Source organism: Oncorhynchus mykiss, chromosome 22 (assembly GCF_057628025.1).
Source record: "Oncorhynchus mykiss isolate SJ-2025 chromosome 22, ASM5762802v1, whole genome shotgun sequence".
NCBI lineage: Eukaryota > Metazoa > Chordata > Actinopteri > Salmoniformes > Salmonidae > Oncorhynchus > Oncorhynchus mykiss.
The window spans coordinates 23,910,400-23,931,875 of record NC_143043.1 but is presented as its reverse complement, the minus strand read 5'-3'; the positions used below and the strand labels follow the sequence as shown (position 1 = coordinate 23,931,875).

General features: G+C 41.6%; 1 protein-coding gene across 3 annotated transcripts in view; it reads right to left on the bottom strand.

The window, feature by feature from the left end:
* Window positions 1–77: 77 nt before the first annotated feature.
* LOC110501589 (solute carrier family 35 member F5) overlaps window positions 78–21,476 on the bottom strand; it is a 39,923-nt gene continuing 18,524 nt past the window's right edge. For all 3 annotated transcript variants that reach the window (XM_021579262.3, XM_021579263.3, XM_036958956.2), the window contains 5 exons: window positions 5,871–6,030; window positions 4,717–4,807; window positions 4,098–4,255; window positions 3,653–3,753; window positions 78–2,670 (listed from right to left, as the gene is read on the bottom strand). In XM_021579262.3, the coding sequence (XP_021434937.2) occupies window positions 3,672–3,753; window positions 4,098–4,255; window positions 4,717–4,807; window positions 5,871–6,030 (491 nt within the window). In that variant the 3' untranslated portion in view covers window positions 78–2,670; window positions 3,653–3,671. The remainder of the gene's footprint in view (window positions 2,671–3,652; window positions 3,754–4,097; window positions 4,256–4,716; window positions 4,808–5,870; window positions 6,031–21,476) is intronic.

Here is a 21,476-nt window from a genome sequence, read left to right as displayed (position 1 = left end):
TAAGACATCATTCTTACAAAAAAAATAGCACTGGAGTCATGCCTACATTGAAAAGACAATTATGGCAGAGACAAGAATGAAAATACATCTTCACATAGTTTTAATAGTGCAGCATAACATTGAAAAGGGACTTACGGAACAACAAAGACAAAAGAAAGATTCACCTTCACCCATTTATTATTATTTTTATTTTACATTGTTTTTGTGCATGATCCCAAGAATAAATAGAACATCACTCAGAGATGCACAAAAACGATATAACATTCAAAATGGGTGAATCTTCCCATCAAAAGAGCTTGTGATGATACAGTAAACTATGATAATCACAATTTTATAAATCAGCATACATCTTAAAAAGAGATCCATTAATAAAGGAAGGGACATTATCAAAACAAAATCTGATTGGACAAAGGAAAATAAAGTAAAAGTACCTGAGAAAAAAAAAAAACTTTATACGATATATGCATTCCGTAAGCACCATTGATTGTTTTTTTGAATTTTTGAAAACACACACATTTTAAAAACATGAGTTTTGAAAAAATTACAAACAATGCACTTATGTATCTGGCACCCTGCCCATCGATAAGAAACTCCATAAATGGATGATATGATCATTTGTTTCATATCTACATTTTAGCTTACCAATTATCATAGGATGTACAGTTTCAGAGTTCCTGTTTTTGCAAATATAAATAGACTACAGGAACCCCATGAATTAAACCACCAAATACATCTCACAGCTGATTTCCTTTGTGCATTAATCACAGCTGATGTTGACAAAAGCTATTGGCTAAGGTATAAAAAAAATGTTTTGACAATGTGAAAGTAAAAACTGAGTTAGACAAAGTTAAAGATGGCTCAAGGGGCTGAACTTTTTTTTTTTTACAGTTTTACAGGGCAAGTAATTACTTCCTGCAATTATCGCCAGTCATAAAATGTGTCCTATCCACACCGAGCACTGGGAAAACACTCCATAAAGTTCTGTACACAGGTTGACAGTTGATGGAAAAATATTGATAACATGCTCGTCGTCATGGTGTACATCAAGGGTTACAGAGACAAAAAAACAAAAAATATATGCTTTTACTCATCAAATTAAATCAGCAGCAGAATAAGAGTGAGTGGGTGATTGATTTGCATTGTAGGTGCTGATCAAACAAAATGTGTCTAAAATACAATTGTTGGACATACAAACATTATCATGGCATAAATTTTACCATTAAACATAATTGTTGAAATAATCAAATCAGATAAAGTCTCCATTCATGGCTCCTAATGCCCACAGAGGAGTGGTAGAAATGATAAAAACAGATAAATTATTAGGTTATTCGATTATTAGGTAATGGTCTCTATTAAGACCAAGGGAACTTAATTGGATGGTAAATAGTGCTTTTGTTAAACATACTGCAAAATCTATTTACTTGGTCTGTCTTAAATCCATGCCACCTTTTTTAGTGTCATAACATAGTTAAGATTTACAAAAACAAGTGGTGTAAAACATCTGAGAACATCTAAGCTATTATTTGTATAGAAGGGTCATTATGTGAAATACAAACTAAAGTAACAATTTATTTGCATTTCATGGCGTAGTACAGTATTTACACCTGTTTGGAGATGGCATCTGTTTTCTGTTGAAAAGGCAGCAGCATTATAACTTTTGTATTGCAGCTTAGTTTAGTTGAGGGGTTAGTCTTAGTTCACATTAGAACGCATACAAACGTCTTCATCACAGATTTCCTTCATGATCCAGCATTGCCTGGCTGCCAGGGGCCAGAGATAGAGGGATGTAGAGTATGGGGGAGAAATCAAAGGCGGTAGTCAACAGCTGTGCTCAGCTCTCTTCTAATCTCAAACTTCAGATACTGCTTGTTCACAGTGATTCTGAGTAGGCACTGCACAAATGGGCCTGTATTAAAAAAAAAAAAAAAGTGTCCTACAATAGCATTGCTGATATAGTGCAGGTCCTCTGTGTCCATATAATCATAGTCATTATGATCTAAAAGGCTAAACAAATCCTATATCAATACTCCTAGTCCGAGACCATTTATGAATATGGACAGATCTGTAAATCGGATTCGTAAATCAACTAAACAGTCTGATAATGAAGTACATGACCAACTTTTTCCACCCATACTATTTCTAGATTAACAGGTCTGAATTGTGCTTGCTCCAAACCCACACCTGTGAACAAGCAGTGAGGCTATAGACAACCAAAAAGAGGATACATCTACATTAGCCAACCAACAAGAGGATACATCTACATTAGCCAATCAGAGCACTTTTCCCCTCACAACAAAAACAATACCTTTGCTTTTCTCCTTATGGTCTGACTGAAGCCTCTGTCTCATTATTTAAACTTGTACCATTTCAAGAGGCCACATGACAGTATGAGCCATTGATAAAAGCCTGGCACTTTCAGTACCATAAAGTCCTTCTTTTTACACAACGAAATCCGACATAACAAAACACACACGTCGTCGTCAGTTGACGACGAGTCGCGTCAACGTTGTACAAAGGAAAAAGAGTTCATCTTGTAGAGATGGATCGGTCATCTCCACACTGCAGAGAATATATAGGTTGAATGAGAGGCACTGGGGGTAAGGTCTCTGTTTGGTCGTTTTGAGATTGTCACTTCACCTTCCGCGCGCTGCTCTGCGCTGTATTCACCATCTGGTGAGAGAAAGACACACATTTGAGGAGTATACCTAGTTTTCTCTATTGGAGCCCAATATAAACAGACTCACCCATGCACCGCACATTTTTCTGTAATGGACTTTATTCTGTTATAAAATGGGCGAGATGAGAGACAGCCATTTCGTGTGTCCGCTATTCACTCAAATGATCACATTTTTCATCTTGCCGGTGGTTGGGCTGTTTGATGCCCCCAAGAAGGGTACAAATGGATGTACTCCTACATTTTGATCATAATCATAAGCCATCATTTTTGCTATGGAAACCACTGACAGCCTTCAGCTGGTTTCTTTGATAAAAACCTAGCTACATCATTATCAGCATAAATCCAGCAGAACACTAGGAGGGTACTTATCAGACAAATCCTGGATAAGCCTGGAACCTCAGAATAGGATAGGAATAAGTACTCAATATCCTTGGGTAGCTCTAATACAGCATTCACCAATGGCACATCTATGAGACACCATGTCTTCATTTACAATGTATCGAAAACCAATAACAGGGAAAACAAATAATATACTTTTTTTCATGGTAAAATCCAGATTCCTTGGAGTGGGTGGGCGATGGTCTAATCTAAAATATTTACATTATGAACATCCTCTACGTCATGTCCTACCTCTCTCACTCGACACTATGTATAAACATTTAATAAAGTAGGCCTAGATAAATGCATAACAGATGCTCAAAGACAAACAAGTTGTGATTATAAGAAGCAAGTTAATCCAGTGTTTTCCTGATGATGTGGCAAATAGCATTGGACAAAAATAGATAATGTTTGTGTCTCTTATGCAGTTATTCATCAATACTGTAAATCGACCATTCTCTGTATACTACTTGATTGGAAACACTAGTTTGTAAATAACAGTTCTAAATAAAAATAAAAAAACATTCATTATTATTTCACAGGTAACCTCAGATTGTAACAGGACGTAAAAATACAGGAAGTTGGATGTCTCCTTACCTTGGGATTGGCTGGTGCATCACAAGCAGAAGCTTTCATTGTCATGGGAGACGGTGTGTAAGGGAATAAGGCTTTCACACTGTTCGCAGTCTTCTGGCAATCTGACGGAAGAGGATTATCATGATCATAATCACTTCCTGAATGGGAACAACTAGCATTCAGTTTAAAATTGAGGGCCATCACAATAATGCAAATAAATTAACGTCATAAAGGCAAACAAATTGAACGATCTCCACAAGCCTAAAAGTAACCAACGCTATCCATTGTCCTTGATTCAATGTCAGGGAAGAGACTTTATAACAAAGATTTGGATAATATAAGAGTGATTCTGTGTGTGTGCGTACATGCATGTGTGTGTTTACAATTATTGTGAAAGTAAAACCTTGCAAAGCATCGTCCAAGTTAACAGCACAATACAAAGAGTAGCATGTGGTTTCCCTAGTACCTTTGAATCCGGTGTTTCGAGCGGCATATAAAGGCAAACACTCTTCGTAGCGCCACCATAACAGGGTCCCAGTTGTTGTAGTGACATAACAGAGTGGCGATGAAGAAGGAGAGGAATACGGGAACCGCTCCAGCGAAAAACAGCCAGGAGAAGCGCACCTGGGGACAGAAACATAGCAGTGATAGCTGCTTAAATAGCACATTTATAGATGGAAGGGCCAGTTGCCTAACAATGGGTCAGAAACATTATCCAATACTTGCAATGAACTTACGCTTTTAAGAAAAGCTACAGGTATAGCAATCCCAACCATCTCAGGACTGATTCATAGAAGAGTAGTGCATTGTCTTGACATCTCAACTTTTTAAACTATTGCCACACAAAAATATATGCTAATTTGAAACTTAGCATATACAGACAAAGCTCTCTCATCACATTGCTAGATGATACCCTGTCACAAAACAAAATTACGCTAAGTGGCATGTGACATAGCATCCATCACAACCCAGTCCCACTATTAGACCAATGAACCATTTTTACACAACACCTTTGGTAGACCAGTCATGCTAAAGAGTGTGACGGCAACATGTGTGTCCGGCAATAATAGTGCCCCCCCTCTTACCTTCTGCATGCATATGTCTGCTATGATGGAGAGTGGGATAGTGAGGCTGAGGGCCAGTGTGCCTATTAGGGAGGAGGTGAGAAAGCAGCCCCTATGGAAAGAAGTAACAGACAACATTATAAAGAACACAAGCAATTCAATCAAATGCTAGCCTTAAGCAATACATCAAATGTTTTTATCACTCGGGCACAACTCTGCATAACATCCTATAGCAGTCTTCAACCTTTTCTTGGCCTGGGTGTGCCCTTAACAGGCACACCGGCGAACCACATACATTAGCAAAAATAAAACATTCCCGCATCTTGTCTTATCAGGTGAAATGAGCAGAGGGGCGGCAGGGTAGCCTAGTGGTTAGAGCGTTGGACTAGTAACCGGAAGGTTGCAAGTTCAAACCCCGAGCTGACAAGGTCGTTCTGCCACTGAACAGGCAGTTAACCCACAGTTCCTAGGCCGTCATCGGAAATAAGAATTTGTTCTTAACTGACTTGCCTAGTTAAATAAAGGTAAAATACACATTTGGTAGATAATTTTGACCTCCAGTCCCCACATTATAATCGAAACTCTAACAGCCTATTTGCAAGAAAGGGAACACATTTTCGCTACGAGCAGCTGGTTAAACAAAGCCCATGTGAAATATTCTAGTGAGTGTAATAGGCTCCAATTGGGGGCCCCAAGGGCTCTCTTGTGGGCCGCAGACCCTCGGTTGAATACCCCTGCATGGGGCCGAATCTTAACTCGAGATCTGTCCGGGTAACTTGAATTTTCGTGAATATTTTTTTTATTTGACCTTTATTTAACTAGGCAAGTCAGTTAAGAACAAATTCTTATTTTCAATGACGGCCTAGGAACAGTGGGTTAACTGCCTGTTCAGGGGCAGAACGACAGAACGACCTTGTCAGCTCGGGGGTTTGAACTTGCAACCTTCCGGTTACTAGTCCAACGCTCTAACCACTAACCCTCTAACCCTGCCTCTCCCATTGAAATCAATGCATGATTTACATGCAAGGCCAATTTATACACACAAATATCAAGTTTGGATTAAAGAAACAGGTTTTTGAACAGTGTGTGTTTCCACACACTGTGAATAGCAGAGCGGACAAGGTGTAGTACACATAATATGTGGCCGTTCAATCCATCCATCAACCGACACGCACCAGAGCCAGAGGAACTCGGAGAGCACGGTACCGATGAGGCCGTTGATGAGGATGTAGATCCACACTAGCTTGCTGGGCAGCTCAAAGGCCTCGAAGCCTGTGTAGTGAAGCACAAGGAACCCTGGCCACAGGAGGAGCAGGTTGAACAAACCCACAAACCCTAAGAGACACAGATAACAGAAAATAACAACTATATTACTACTTATATGTTATTAACATTTAGCACTATTCGCAGGTAAAAATGTTACAAGTTACATATTACTAACATTCAATAATATAATTAGGGCTGCCATAGGATTTTTTAAAAGTATCTAGTTAATCACATGCTTTTCTGTGCGATTAACTCCATCAATTTCTTTTTTTAAATTGTTCAAATTTGTCCCTAATTAAAGATGTTTAAAAAAAAAAAAAAAAAAACATCCCATTGAGTTGTAGGTACACTGCATTCGGAAAGTATTCAGACCCCTTGACTTTTTCCATACTTTGACTATTTAATAAATGTTAGAATTGTTTTATTTATTTTTTATTTCACCTTTATTTAACCAGGTAGGCAAGTTGAGAACAAGTTCTCATTTACAACTGCGACCTGGCCAAGATAAAGCAAAGCAGTTCGACACATTTAACAACACAGAGTTACACATGGAGTAAAGCAAACACACAGTCAATAATACAGTAGAAAAATAAGTCTATATTCAATGTGAGCAAATGAGGTGAGATAAGGGAGGTAAAAGGCAATAAATAGGCAATGGTGGCGAAGTAAATACAATATAGCAATTAAAACACTGGAATGGTAGATTTGACAATAGATGAGTGTACAAAGTAGAAATAGAAATACTGAGGTGCAAAGGAGCAAAGTAAATAAATACAGTAGGGGAAGAGGTAGTTGTTTGGGCTATTTATAGATGGGCTATGTACAGGTGCAGTGATCTGTGAGCTGCTCTGACAGCTGGTGCTTAAAGCTAGTGAGGGAGATAAGTGTTTCCAGTTTCAGAGATTTTTGTAGTTTGTTCCAGTCATTGGCAGCAGAAAACTGGAAGGAGAGGCGGCCAAAGGAGGAATTGGCTTTGGGGGTGACAAGTGAGATGTACCTGCTGGAACGTGTGCTACGGGTGGGTGCAGCTATGATGACCAGCGAGCAGAGATAAGACGGGACTTTACCTAGCAGGGTCTTGTAGATGACCTGGAGCCAGTGGGTTTGGCGACGAGTATGAAGCGAGGGCCAGCCAACGAGAGCGTACAGGTCGCAGTGGTGGGTAGTATATGGAGCTTTGGTGACAAAACAGATGGCACTGTGATAGACCGCATCCAATTAGTTGAGTAGGGTGTTGGAGGCTATTTTGTAAATTACATCGCCAAAGTCGAGGATCGGTAAGATGGTCAGTTTGGCAGCATGAGTGAAGGATGCTTTGTTGGGAAATAGGAAGGCAATTCTAGATTTAACTTTGAATTGGAGATGTTTTATGTGAGTCTGGAAGGAGAGTTTACAGTCTAACCAGACACCTAGGTATTTGTAGTTGTCCACATATTCTAAGTCAGAACCGTCCAGAATAGTGATGCTAGACAGGCGGGCAGGTGCAGGCAGGTTGAAGAGCATGCATTTAGTTTTACTTGTATTTAACAGCAGTTGGAGGCCACGGAAGGAGAGTTGTATGGCACTGAAGCTCGTCTGGAGGGTTGTTAACACAGTGTCCAAAAAAGGGCCAGAAGTATACCGAATGGTGTCGTCTAAGTAGAGGTGGATCAGAGATCACCAGCAGTAAAAGCGACATCATTGATATATACAGAGAAGAGAGTCGGCCCAAGAATTGAACCCTGTGGCACCCCCATAGAGACTGCCAGAGGCCCGGACAACAGGCCCTCAGATTTGACACACTGAACTCTGTTGGAGAAGTAGTTGGTGAACAAGGCGAGGCAATCATTTGAGAAACCAAGGGTGTTGAGTCTGCCGATGAGGATGTGGTGATTGACAGAGTCGAAAGCCTAGGTCAGGTCAATGAATACGGCTGCACAGTATTGTTTCTTATCGATGGCGGTTAATGTATGGTTTAGAACGTTGAGTGTGGCTGAGGTGCACCCATGACCAGCTCTGAAACCAGATTGCATAGCGGAGAAGATATGGTGGGATTCGAAATGGTCGATGATCTGCTTGTTAACTTTGCTTTCGAAGACCTTAGAAAGGCAGGGTAGGATAGATATAGGTCTGTAGCAGTGTGGGCCAAGAGTGTCCCCCCCCCCTTTGAAGAGGGGGATGACTGCAGCAGCTTTCCAATCTTTGTGAATCTCAGACGTCACGAGAGGTTGAACAGGCTAAGCTTGATGCCCTCAATCTCACACAAATTATCAGGGGTTGAAACAATTTCGGGGGCTGTTGGGGGTTGCAACAATTTCGGCAGATAATTTTTTAGAAAGAAAGGGTCCAGATTGTCTAGCCCGGCTGATTTGTGGGGGTCCAGATTTTGCCGCTCTTTCAGAACATCAGCTAACTGGATTTGGGAGAAGGAGAAGTGGGGAAGGCTTGGGCAAGTTGCTGTGGGGGGGCAGTGCTGTTGACCGGGGTAGGGGTGGCCAGGTGGAAAGCATGGCCAGCCGTAGAAAAATGCTTATCGAAACTCTCAATTATAGTGGATTTATCGGTGGTGACAGAGTTTCCTATCCTCAGTGCTTTGGGCAGCTGGGAAGAGGTGCTCTTATTCTCCATGGACTTTACAATGTTCCAGAACGTTTTTGAGTTTGTGTTGCAGGAAGCAAATGTCTGCTTGAAAAAGCTAGCCTTGGCTTTTCTTACTGCCTGTGTATATTGGTTTCTAACTTCCTTAAAAAGTTGCATTTTACGGGGACTGTTCGATGCTAATGCAGAACGCCACAGGATGTTTTTGTGTTGGTTAAGGGCAGTCAGGTCTGGAGAGAACCAAGGGCTATATCTGTTCCTGGTTCTAAATTTCCTTCCAGGATACCCGGGCATGGTCGATTAGAAAGGCCTTCTCGCTGAAGTGTTTCAGGGAGCGTTTGATAGTGATGAGTGGAGGTCGTTTGACCACTGACCCATTACAGATGCAGGCAATGAGGCAGTGATCGCTGAGATCTTGGTTGAAAACAGAAGAGGTGTATTTAGAGGGCAAGTTGGTTAGGATTATATCTATGAGGGTGCCCGTGTTTACGGCTTTGGGGTTGTACCTGGTAGGTTCATTGATAATTTGTGTGAGATTGAGGGCATCACAGTTTAGGTCACCTAGCAGCATGACACAATACCCCTTAATGACAAAGCGAAAACAGTTTTGACATTTTTGCAAATTTATAAAAAATTAAAACATACCTTATTTAAATAAGTAAATTAGACCATTTGCCATTAGACTCAAAATTGAGCTCAGGTGCATCCTGTTTCCATTGATCATCCTTGATGTTTCTACAACTTGATTGGAGTCCACCTGTGGTACATTCAATTGATTGGATACGATTTGGAAAGGCACACAACTGTCTATAAAAGGTCCCACAGTTGACAGTGCCTGTCACAGCAAAAATCAAGCCATGAGGTTGAAGGAATTGTCCATAGAACAAGAGAGGATAGTGTCAAAGCACAGAACTGGGGAAGGGTACCAAAAATTCTACAGAATTGAAGGACAGAGCTCCAGAGTTCCTCTGCTGAGATGGGAGAACCTTCCAGAAGGACAGCACTCCACCAATCAGGCCTTTATGGCCAGACGGTAGCCGCTCCTCAGTAAAAGGCACGACAGTCAGGATAGCGGGTAAGATGAACGGAGCAGTCCCGAGAGATACTTGATGAAAACCTGTTCCAGAGCGCTCAGAACCTCAAAACTGGGGCGAAGGTTCACCTTCCAACAGGACAACAACCCTAAGCACACAGCCAAGACAACACAGGAGTGGCTTCGGGACAAGTCTCTGAAGGTCCTTGAGTGGCCCAGCCAGAGCTCAGACTTGAAACCGATCCAACATCTTTGGAGAGACCTGAAAATAGCTGTGCAGCGACTCTCCCCATCCAACCTGACAGAGAATGAGAGAATCTGCAGAGAAGAATGGGAGAAACTCCACAAACACACGCTTGTAACGTCATACCCAAGACTTGAGGCTGTAATCACTGCCAAAGGTGCTTCAACAAAGTACTGAGTAAAGATTCTGAATACTTTTGTAAATGTGAAATCAGTTCTTTATTTTTAATATATTTGCAAAAAAATAATTTAAACTGTTTTTTCTTTGTCATTATGGGGTATTGTGTGGAGATTGATAAAAAAAAACAGATTTAATCCATTCTACAATAAGGCTCCAACGTAACAAAATGTGGAAAAAGCATTATGAACACCTGCTCTTTCCATGACAGACTGACCAGGTGAATCCAGGTGAAAGCTATGATCTCTTACTGATGTCACCTGTTAAATCCACAAAAATCAGCGTAGATGAAGGGGAGGAGACAGGTTAAAGAATGATTTTTAAGCTTTCAGACATGGATTGTGTACGTGTGCTATTCAGAGGGTAAATGGGCATGACAAAATATCGGTTTCTGTGTGTCAAGTACTGCAACACTGCTGGGTTATTCATGCTCAACAGTTTCCTGTGTGTATCAAGAATGGTCCACAACCCAAAGAACAACCAGTCAACTTGACACAACTGTAGGAAGCATTGGAGTCAACATGGGCCAGCATCCCTATGGAATGCTTTCGACACCTTGTAGTCCATGCCCCGACGAATTGAGGTTGTTCTGAGGGCAAGTGGGTGCAACTCAATATTAGAAAGGTGTTCCTAATGTTTTGTACACTGTGTCTTTTGATTATAGGGGAAGAAAACACCAAATAAACTCTATTCTAAGACAATAACAACAGATCAGGTCTAAGTTCTTGTAAAATATCATACAACTATTAATAGATCTAGCCTACTTATCCATGTTCTTCAACATGCACTAGTTGCAAGATGATACAACTAGAACTGGGATAATTGGCTTAAATCATTTGACATGAGAACTACAACAAAAAATGTAGCTAAATGGAATGGATAATCTGATTAAAATCATTGTGGGAAATTTAGAGTTGAAACAAGAGGAATTCAAAAGTTTTGCTGTTATCTAAAGAAATGCCTGGGAATGTGCTGATGGATGAACTTACTGTACGTTTTCGTTCAAGATTGTTGCTCAAAGCTGCACGCATAGTGGATGTTTAAGCATCACAAGAGAAACTGACAGCTATACAGCAGCTGTTAGTTGCCGAGACCGAGCGCACACAGCAGAGACGGAAGAGAGATATTCCACTCATCACATGTCTGGTTACATTACAGCACGTGAACTAAGCAGACCAGACCCAGCTGGTAATCCATTGGTGTCTTTCCTTACGTTGCCATGTGCACAATAGCAAAGTTAACCAGTATATTGGGATTGAGAACAGTGAGGAGGAGGAAGAGCAGCACAGGCGAGGAAACAGCTCATCTTAGCCTGTCTAAGAAAATGTAGGAAAACCAAACTTAATTAGGTCTATAATCAATAGCCTAACTGGTAAATATGCCTGGCTTAATGACCATCCATATACATCTACAAAAATAAGACAGATCTTGAACCTGTTGCCTGTTTGAGTGGTTGTTTAATAGCGTACTGATTCCGAGCGCCCCAGGCCTCATGCAACGGTAAAATGTATAATAAAGCAATTTCACAGATTTGGCTGTTTTTGCTCTTTGCTATGCTGTAATAAAGGCTTTCATTAGAACAAACTGGTAATACTTATTTAGTGTTATCTACACTGTTCCAAATAGGCAATCTAACATCGCCTGTTTGTCACACAATAAAAGCACGCAGCTCTCGCTCTTATACCCTCCTTTTTCTTGATCTCCTTCTTATTGTTATTATTACAATTATTATTATGATCATCATTATAATAAGTAATGTTGTTGTCATTAGTAGGCTTTGTATAGTAGCTTTGTATAACCACCACCGAGCTGTAGGCATGTCCTGTTCAGTCTTAGTACCGTAACTTACTTATTTATATATTTCAATACATAGGCTACTGTATCAACCAAATCATCAAATCGTATTGGTCACATACACATGGTTAGCAGATGTTAATGCGAGTGTAGTGAAATGTTGTGCATCTAGTTCCAACAGTGTTGTAATATCTAACAATTTCCCAACAACTACCTAATACACACAAATCTAAAAGGGGTGTATGTACATATAAATATATGGATGAGCAATGGCCGAGCGGCATAGGCAAGGTGCAGTAGACTGTATAAAATACAGTATATACATATGATATGAGTAATGTAAGATATGTAAACATTATTAAAGTGGCATTATTTAAAGTGACTAGTGATCAATTTATTAAAGTGGCCAGTGAATGGGTCTCAATGCAGGCAGCAGCCTCTCTGAGTTAGTGATTACTGTTTAGCAGACTGATGGCCTTGAGATAGCTGTTTTTCAGACTTTCGGTCCCAGCTTTGATGCACCTGTACTGACCTCGCCTTCTGGATGGTAGTGGTGTGAACAAGCAGTGGCTCGGGTGGTTGTTGTCCTTGATGATCTTTTTGGCATTCCTGTGACATCAGGTGGTGTAGGTGTCTTGGAGGGCAGGTAGTTTGCCCCCGGTGATGCGTTGTGCAGACCGCACCTCCCTCTGGAGAGCTGTTGCGCCTTCTGCACCACACTGTCTGTGTGGGTGGACCATTTCAGTGGACCATTACGGACAAACTGAAATGGTCCACCCACACAGACAGTGTGGTGAAGAAGCCGCAACAGCTCTCCAGAGGGTGGTGCGGTCTGTACTACGCATCACTGGGGGCAAACTACCTGCCCTCCATGCCGAGAAACTTAAAATCTTTCCAACTTCTCCACTGCTGTCCCTTCGATGTGGATAGGTAGGTGCTCCCTTTGCTATTTCCTGAAGTCCATGATAATCTCCTTTGTTTTGTTGACGTTGTTTTGTTGATGTTGAGTGAGAGACTGACACACTTCCTGACACCACACTCTGAGTGCCCTCACCTCCTCTCTGTAGGCTGTCTCGTCATTGTTGGTAATCAAGCCCATTACTGTTGTGTCGTCTGCAAACTTGATGACTGAGTTGGAGGCGGGCATGGCCACGCAGTCGTGGGTGAACAGGGAGTACAGGAGAGAGCTGAGCACGCACCCTTGTGGGGCCCCAGTGTTGAGGATCAGCGAAGTGGAAATGTTGTTTCCTATCTTCAACACCTGGGGCGGCTCGTCAGAAAGTCTAGGACCCAATTGCACAGGGAGGGGTTGAGACCAAGGGCCTCCAGATTGATGAGCTTGGAGGGTACTATATGATGTTGAATGCTGAGCTGTTGTCAATGAATAGCATTCTTACGTAGGTATTCCTCTTGTCCAGATGGGATAGGGCAGTGTGCAGTGTGATGGTGATTGCATCGTCTGTGGACCTGTTGGGGCGGTACGCAAACTGAAGTGGGTCTAGGGAGGCCGGTAAGGTGGAGGTGATATGATCCTTGACTAGTCTCTCAAAGCACTTCATGATGACAGAAGTGAGTGCTACAGGTGTAGTTAGTTCAGTTATCTTTGCCTTCCTGGGTACAGGAACAAGGGTGGCCATCTTGAAGCATGTGGGGGCAGCAGACTGGGATAAGGAGTGATTGAATATGTCCGTAAACACACCAGCCAGCTGGTCTGCACATGCTCTGAGGATGCGGGCAAGGGCTGCTGTCTGGGCCAGAAGCCTTGCGAGGTTTAAAATGTTTACATGTTTTACTCACATCGGCCACGGAGGGTGGGCGCAGTCCTTGTTTGTGAGCCACAACGGTGGCACTGTATTATCCTCAGAGTAGTGCAAAGAAGGTGTTTAGTTTGTCTGGAAGCATGACGTTGGTGTCCGTGACGTGGCTGGTTCTTTGTGTAGTCCGTTATTTCCTGTTGACCCTGCCATTTCCTGCAGACCCTGAATTATGACTCCACTTTGTTCCTGCACTGGTATTTCGCTTGTCTGATTGCCTTGCGTAGGGAATAACTACACTGTTTATATTCAGCCATATTTCCAGACCTCTTTCCATGGTTAAATGCGGTGGTTTGCGCTTTCAGTTTTGCGCGAATGCCGCCATCCATCCACGGTTTCTGGTTAAGGGTAGGTTAAATAGTCACAGTGGGTACAACACTTCTTTATAAACTCACTCGAAGTCAGCGTATAGATCAATGTTGTTATCTGAGGCTGACCGGAACATATCCCAGTCCGCATGATCAAAACAAACTTGAAGCGTGGATTCCGCTTGGTCAGACCAGCATTGAATGGTTCTAGTTACTGGTACAGCCTGTTTGAGTTTCTGCCTATAAGACGGTAGGAGCAAGATGGCGTCGTGGTCAGATTTGCCAAAGGGAGGGTGGGGAGGGCTGTGTATGCATCGTGGAAGTTAGAGTAGCAGTGATCGAGTGTATTAAACACGCGCGTAGTGCAATCAATAAACTGATCAAATTTAGGTAGCTTTGTTCTCAATTTTGCTTTGTTAAAATCCCCAGCTACAATAAATGCAACCTCAGGATATATGGTTTCCAGTTTACATAGAGTCCAGTGAAGTTCCTTGGTGTCTGCTTGAGGGGAAATGTAGACCACTGTAACGTAAATGACGATAATTCCCTTGGAAAATAATATGGTCGGCATTTGATTGTAAGAAATTCTAGGTCAGGTGAGCAGAAGGACTTGAGTTCCTGTGTTATGATTACACCGTGAGTTGTTTACCCCTGCCCTTCCTATTCCCAGAGAAGAGTTTCTCTCTGTCGGCACGATGCATGGAGAAGCCCGGTAGCTGAACCGATTCCGACAACATATTCCGAGAGAGCCATGTTTCCGTGAAACAGAGGATGTTACAATCTCTGATGTCTCCCTGGAAGGCAACCCTTTTTCAAATATCATCTACCTTGTTGTCAAGAGAATGGATATTGGCGAGTAGTATACTCAGGAGCGGTGAGCAATGTGCACGTCTATGGAACCTGACCAGGAGGCCTCTCTGTCTGTGGCACCGTTGTTTTGGGGTCGACTTCTGGGATTAGGTCCATTGTCCTGGGTGGTGGTCCAAACAGAGGATCCGCTTCGGGAAAGTCGTATTCATGGTCGTAATGTTGGTAAGTTGACGTCGGTCTTATATCCAATAGTTCTTACCGGCTATATGTAAAAACACTTACATTGTTACCTCAGGAAATCTTGAGAAATAATACATAAAAAAACGAAATACTGCATAGTTTCCTAAGGACTCGAAGCGAGGTGACCATCTCTGTCGGCGCCATCTTGCTCACTCACACATATGAGATTCATGATTTGAAATGTAATCTAGCATTTTACTTTTAAAATTAAATAACAAAAAGGGAGCTTTGAATAATTAGCCTAAACAATAAATAAACCACAATTCATGGATGCATGCAACTGTTTTTAGTCTGCTGTAATAAGGCTTTTTTTTTCATCATTAGAACAGACTCCTAGAACAGTACACTCATTTATTTAGTGTTGTTTACACTGTTCCAAAATGTCAGAATAATATTGTAATCTAACAGCAACTGTTTGGCACACATAATACTCAAACAACACTTGCTCCTGTACCCTCCTTTTTATTGACTACCAGTAGTTTCCACAACTAAGTCAGACATCTTCCACAGATGACTTACCCTTACCCTCCTGAGCAACCAGTAAACATTCTCCCATTGAGTTTATTTTTTACGTCCTCCGCATCCATTTTGCTTTCACGTTACTGTGTTCGGAGTTTGTTATAACCAATTTATTGATGTGATATGATAGGCTATAGGTCAGGTCCTATTAATCACATAAATGTGATGCTTGCATGCTTCATGGAGAGAGAGAAAGGGTTGAGGGTTTAGGGAAAATGGCGCCGATAGATAGGGAAGCCGTGTTTCTAGCCCCTAGGCAACTTTGCAGCATTTAGATTTTTAATGTGTTATTTCTTACATTATTAGACCAGAATTGTTTTTGTGTTATTACATACAGACAGATATCAAAGAGGCGATAACTCACCAGAATTACGACCAGGAATACGACTTTCCCGAATCAGATCCTTTGTTTCCACCCCCCAGGGCAATTGAACTGATTCCAGAGGCTGATCCAAAACTCTGCCGGTGGAGAAGAGGTATTTGGAGTGGACTTCTAGTCCAACTCAGGAGGCGTGCACACCACCAACCGCTTCAGAGTATATTGATCGCTAATGTTGAGTCTCTGGATAATAAAGTTGACGAGCTCAGGGCGAGGATTTCCTTCCAGAAAGACATCAAGGATTGTAAAATACTCAGTTTCACAAACACATGACTCCCTTGGGGTATACTGTCTGAGTCCGTACAGCCAGTTGGGTTCTCAGTTCAGTGCGACACACAGGTATAAATATCTCTCCGGGAAAAAGGGTGGGGGTGTATGTTTCATGATTAACTTCTCATGGTGTGATTGTGATAACATACAGGAACCCTAGAATACATCACAATCAAATGCTGTATTACTTCCCAAGATAATTATCTTTGGTTATATTCACAGCCAAGTATATTCCCACTGAAGCAGATAACACAACGTCCCTCAAAATAACTTCACCTGACTTGATGCTAACTGGAAACCACATATCCTGAGGCCGCAATTATTGTAGCTGGAGATTTTAACAAAGCAAATGGGGAAATGCTACCACAGTTCTATCAACACATTGACTGTAGTACTCGCGCTGCTAAAACACTCGATCACTGCTACTCCAACTGCCGAGATGCCTAAGGCCCTCCCCCGCCCTCCCTGCGGCAAATCTGATCACAACTCCATTTTGCTACTCCCTTCTATAGGCAATAACTCAAACAGGAAGTACCAGTGCTAAGGACTACTCAACACTGGTCAGATCAATCAGAATCCAAGCTTCAAGATTGTTTTGATCACGCGGACTGATATATGTTCCGGGTATCCTCCGAGAATAACATTGACGAATACACTAACATGTTGACTGAGTTTATCAGGAAGTGTATAGGAGATGCTGTACCCACTGTGAATATTAAAACCTAACCTAACCAGAAACCATGGATAGATGGCAGCATTCGCGCAAAACTGAAAGCTCGAACCACCGCATTTAACCATGACAAAGTGACTAGGAATATGGCCGAATACAAACAGTGTAGTTATTCCCTCTGTAAGGCAATCAAACCGTACCCTCTGAAAGGTAAAAAACATCAGTATAGTGACAAAGTGAAGTTGCAGTTCAACGGCTCAGACACGAACTACAAAGAAAACCAGCCACGTCACGGACACCGACATCTTGCTCCCGGACAAGCTAAACACCTTCTCCCACTTTGAGGAGAACACAGTGCCCCCGACACTGCCTGCTATCAAGGACTGTGGGCTCTCCTCCGATGTGAGTAAGTGTGTTAACCCTCGCAAGGCTACCGGCCCATTGTTACCCAATTTAAAAGAATCATGTAACAACTAACTAATTTGGGATTTGGGGCACCACAGAAGAGGTTGTTTAAAGAGTTACCACCTCCCAAATTAAACTTTTCCTATTACAAATCGATAAACAGTCATCTTATTAATCATTACCTCTTATCATAATTCTGAACAGTCGTAACCTCATTCATCTGCAAAAACCCCAGCCTTACTCATGAATCAGTAGTACACAAATTGGTTGAATTATTTATTATTTATTTATTATTTATCTAGCTAACTAAATAATAACACAGAATAAACATACACCTTTTACATGAGACAAAGGTCCAAATGATGGCTTGATACAAAAAGAGGAAGGGGAGCGGGGGAGAAAAAGGCACACTTATCGTGGATAAATTCTAGAACCATTCTCACATTAATAATATACTTTGCACACGGACCGCCGTCCTTTTGGAATAAGAAATCATGAATGTTTTTGAATTTACGTGCGAGAGCCTATGTTAGATCGGAACCAGCCCTCTTTATGAAGATTGTTGGCATTTCAGCGGCAAGCTGTATGGCACTGATTGCCAGAAAGGGGTCTCCCCTTTCCCGTCTTCTACGGTTGTTCACTCTGGAAGATAGCCAGCCATGTCAACAGTTCCCATTGGTGATGAGCATAGTAGGATAGTTTCACTTAGATTAGCTTTTCTTGATATGACTTAGGACAGCTAATCAGCTGTACCAGCGATTGTCTGAGGTGAGCTTCTTGCCTCTTCCGCCTCATGTTGATAGTCAGAATTTAAACCACTTTAGACGTGGGCTGCAGCTCCCAGTCTTTCATGGTCTAAAGGAAGGTGAGTTTACTTCTTCACCTCGTGTTGAGATTCAAAGTTCCAACCGTTTCAAACACGTAGCTCTCCCCTCACGTTTCCTGGTTTAACGTTAATTCCGTTACCAAGGCTTTTTACGCACTCTGGCCGATGGGGACAGCTCCGTCCGTCTGACACGGTCTCCGACCTCACTCAGGGCATGGCTACTTACTTACAGTTGAAGTCGGAGGTTTACATACACTTATGTCGGAGTCATTAAAACTTGTTTTTCAACGACTCCACAAAATTCTTGTCAACAAACTATAGTTTTGGCAAGTCAGTTAGGACATTTACAAGTCTGGTTCGTCCTTGGAGCAATTTTCAAATGCCTGAATGTACCACATTCATCTGTACAAACAATAGTACACAAGTATAAACACCATGAGACCACGCAGCCGTCATACCACTAAGGAAGGAGACGCATTCTGTCTCCTAGAGATGAACGTACTTTGGTGTGAAAAGTGCAAATCAATCCAGGAACAACAGCAAAAGGACCTTGTTAAGATGCTGGAGGAAACAGGTACAAAAGTATCTATATCCACAGTAAAACAAGTCCTATATTGACATAACCTGAAAGGCCGCTCAAAAACCGCCATAAAAAAAGCCAGACTACGGTTTGCAACTGCACATGGGGACAAAGCTCGTACTTTTTGGAGAAATGTAATCTGGTCTGATGAAACAAAAATATACAGTGCCTTGCGAAAGTATTCGGCCCCCTTGAACTTTGCGACCTTTAGCCACATTTCAAGCTTCAAACATAAAGATATAAAACTGTATTTTTTTGTGAAGAATCAACAACAAGTGGGACACAATCATGAAGTGGAACGACATTTATTGGATATTTCAAACTTTTTTAACAAATCAAAAACTGAAAAATTGGGCGTGCAAAATTATTCAGCCCCCTTAAGTTAATACTTTGTAGCGCCACCTTTTGCTGCGATTACAGCTGTAAGTCGCTTGGGGTATGTCTCTATCAGTTTTGCACATCGAGAGACTGAAATTTTTTCCCATTCCTCCTTGCAAAACAGCTCGAGCTCAGTGAGGTTGGATGGAGAGCATTTGTGAACAGCAGTTTTCAGTTCTTTCCACAGATTCTCGATTGGATTCAGGTCTGGACTTTGACTTGGCCATTCTAACACCTGGATATGTTTATTTTTGAACCATTCCATTGTAGATTTTGCTTTATGTTTTGGATCATTGTCTTGTTGGAAGACAAATCTCCGTCTCAGTCTCAGGTCTTTTGCAGACTCCATCAGGTTTTCTTCCAGAATGGTCCTGTATTTGGCTCCATCCATCTTCCCATCAATTTTAACCATCTTCCCTGTCCCTGCTGAAGAAAAGCAGGCCCAAACCATGATGCTGCCACCACCATGTTTGACAGTGGGGATGGTGTGTTCAGCTGTGTTGCTTTTACGCCAAACATAACGTTTTGCATTGTTGCCAAAAAGTTCAATTTTGGTTTCATCTGACCAGAGCACCTTCTTCCACATGTTTGGTGTGTCTCCCAGGTGGCTTGTGGCAAACTTTAAACGACACTTTTTATGGATATCTTTAAGAAATGGCTTTCTTCTTGCCACTCTTCCATAAAGGCCAGATTTGTGCAATATACGACTGATTGTTGTCCTATGGACAGAGTCTCCCACCTCAGCTGTAGATATCTGCAGTTCATCCAGAGTGATCATGGGCCTCTTGGCTGCATCTCTGATCAGTCTTCTCCTTGTATGAGCTGAAAGTTTAGAGGGACGGCCAGGTCTTGGTAGATTTGCAGTGGTCTGATACTCCTTCCATTTCAATATTATCGCTTGCACAGTGCTCCTTGGGATGTTTAAAGCTTGGGAAATATTTTTGTATCCAAATCCGGCTTTAAACTTCTTCACAACAGTATCTCGGACCTGCCTGGTGTGTTCCTTGTTCTTCATGATGCTCTCTGCGCTTTTAATGGGCCTCTGAGACTATCACAGTGCAGGTGCATTTATACGGAGACTTGATTACACACAGGTGGATTGTATTTATCATCATTAGTCATTTAGGTCAACATTGGATCATTCAGGGATCCTCACTGAACTTCTGGAGAGAGTTTGCTGCACTGAAAGTAAAGGGGCTGAATAATTTTGCACGCCCAATTTTTCAGTTTTTGATTTGTTAAAAAAGTTTGAAATATCCAATAAATGTCGTTCCACTTCATGATTGTGTCCCACTTGTTGCTGATTCTTCACAAAAAAATACAGATTTATATCTTTATGTTTGAAGCCTGAAATGTGGCAAAAGGTCGCAAAGTTCAAGGGGACCGAATACTTTCGCAAGGCACTGTAACTGTTTGGCCATACTGACCATCAATACGTTTGTAGGAAAAAGGGGGAGGCTTGCAAGCCGAAGAGCACCATACCAACCGTGAAGCAAAGGGGTGGCAGCATCATGTTGTGGGGGTGCTTTGCTGCAGGAGGGACTGGTGCACTTCACAAAATAGATGGCATCAGGAGGACGGAAAATTATGTGGATATATTGAAGCAACATCAAGACATCAGTCAGGAAGTTAAAGCTGGACGCAAATGGGTCTTCCAAATGGACAATGACCCCAAGCATACTTCCAAAGTTGTGGCAAAATGGCTTAAGGACAACAAAGTCAAGGTATTGGATAGGCCATCACAAAGCCAAGACCTTAATCCTATAGAACATTTGTGGGCAAAACTGAAAAAGCGTGTGTGAGCAAGGAGGCCGACAAACCTGACTCAGTTACACCAGCTGTCAGGAGGAATGGGCCAAAACGTTTGAACCAAGTTAAACAATTTAAAGGCAATGCTACCAAATACTAATTGAGTGTATGTAAGCTTCTGACCCACTGGGAATGTGACAATAAAATCTGAAATAAGTAATTCTCTACTATTATTCTGATATTTCACTTTTTCTTTCTTCTTAAAATTCTTTTTTTTTAACCCGTTTTCTCCTCAATTTCATGGTATCCAATTGTTAGTAGTTACTATCTTGTCTCATTGCTACATTTCACATTCTTAAAATAAAATGGTGATCCTAACTGACCTAAGACAGGGAATTTTTATTAGGAATAACTGTCAGGAACTGTGAAAAACTGAGTTTAAATGTATTTGGCTAAGGTGTATGCAAACTTCTGACTTCAACTTTATGTACAGTTTATAGGAGATATATTCTCTCATACCTCCTAAAATCACATTCCTATCTTAACAAAAATACTTAATTTTTTCATATTATATGCACAACGTATTGGTTGGAAACTTCACAGATAAAGGGGATATACTTTCCAAGTTAAAGTATTTCATTCATACAGTTTTTAATCATAAAATAAAAAGCAATATTACATTCATTTTCCATAGCTCCCCACTGACCATTCCCCACAATGTTATAAATATTGTTCCAGTATT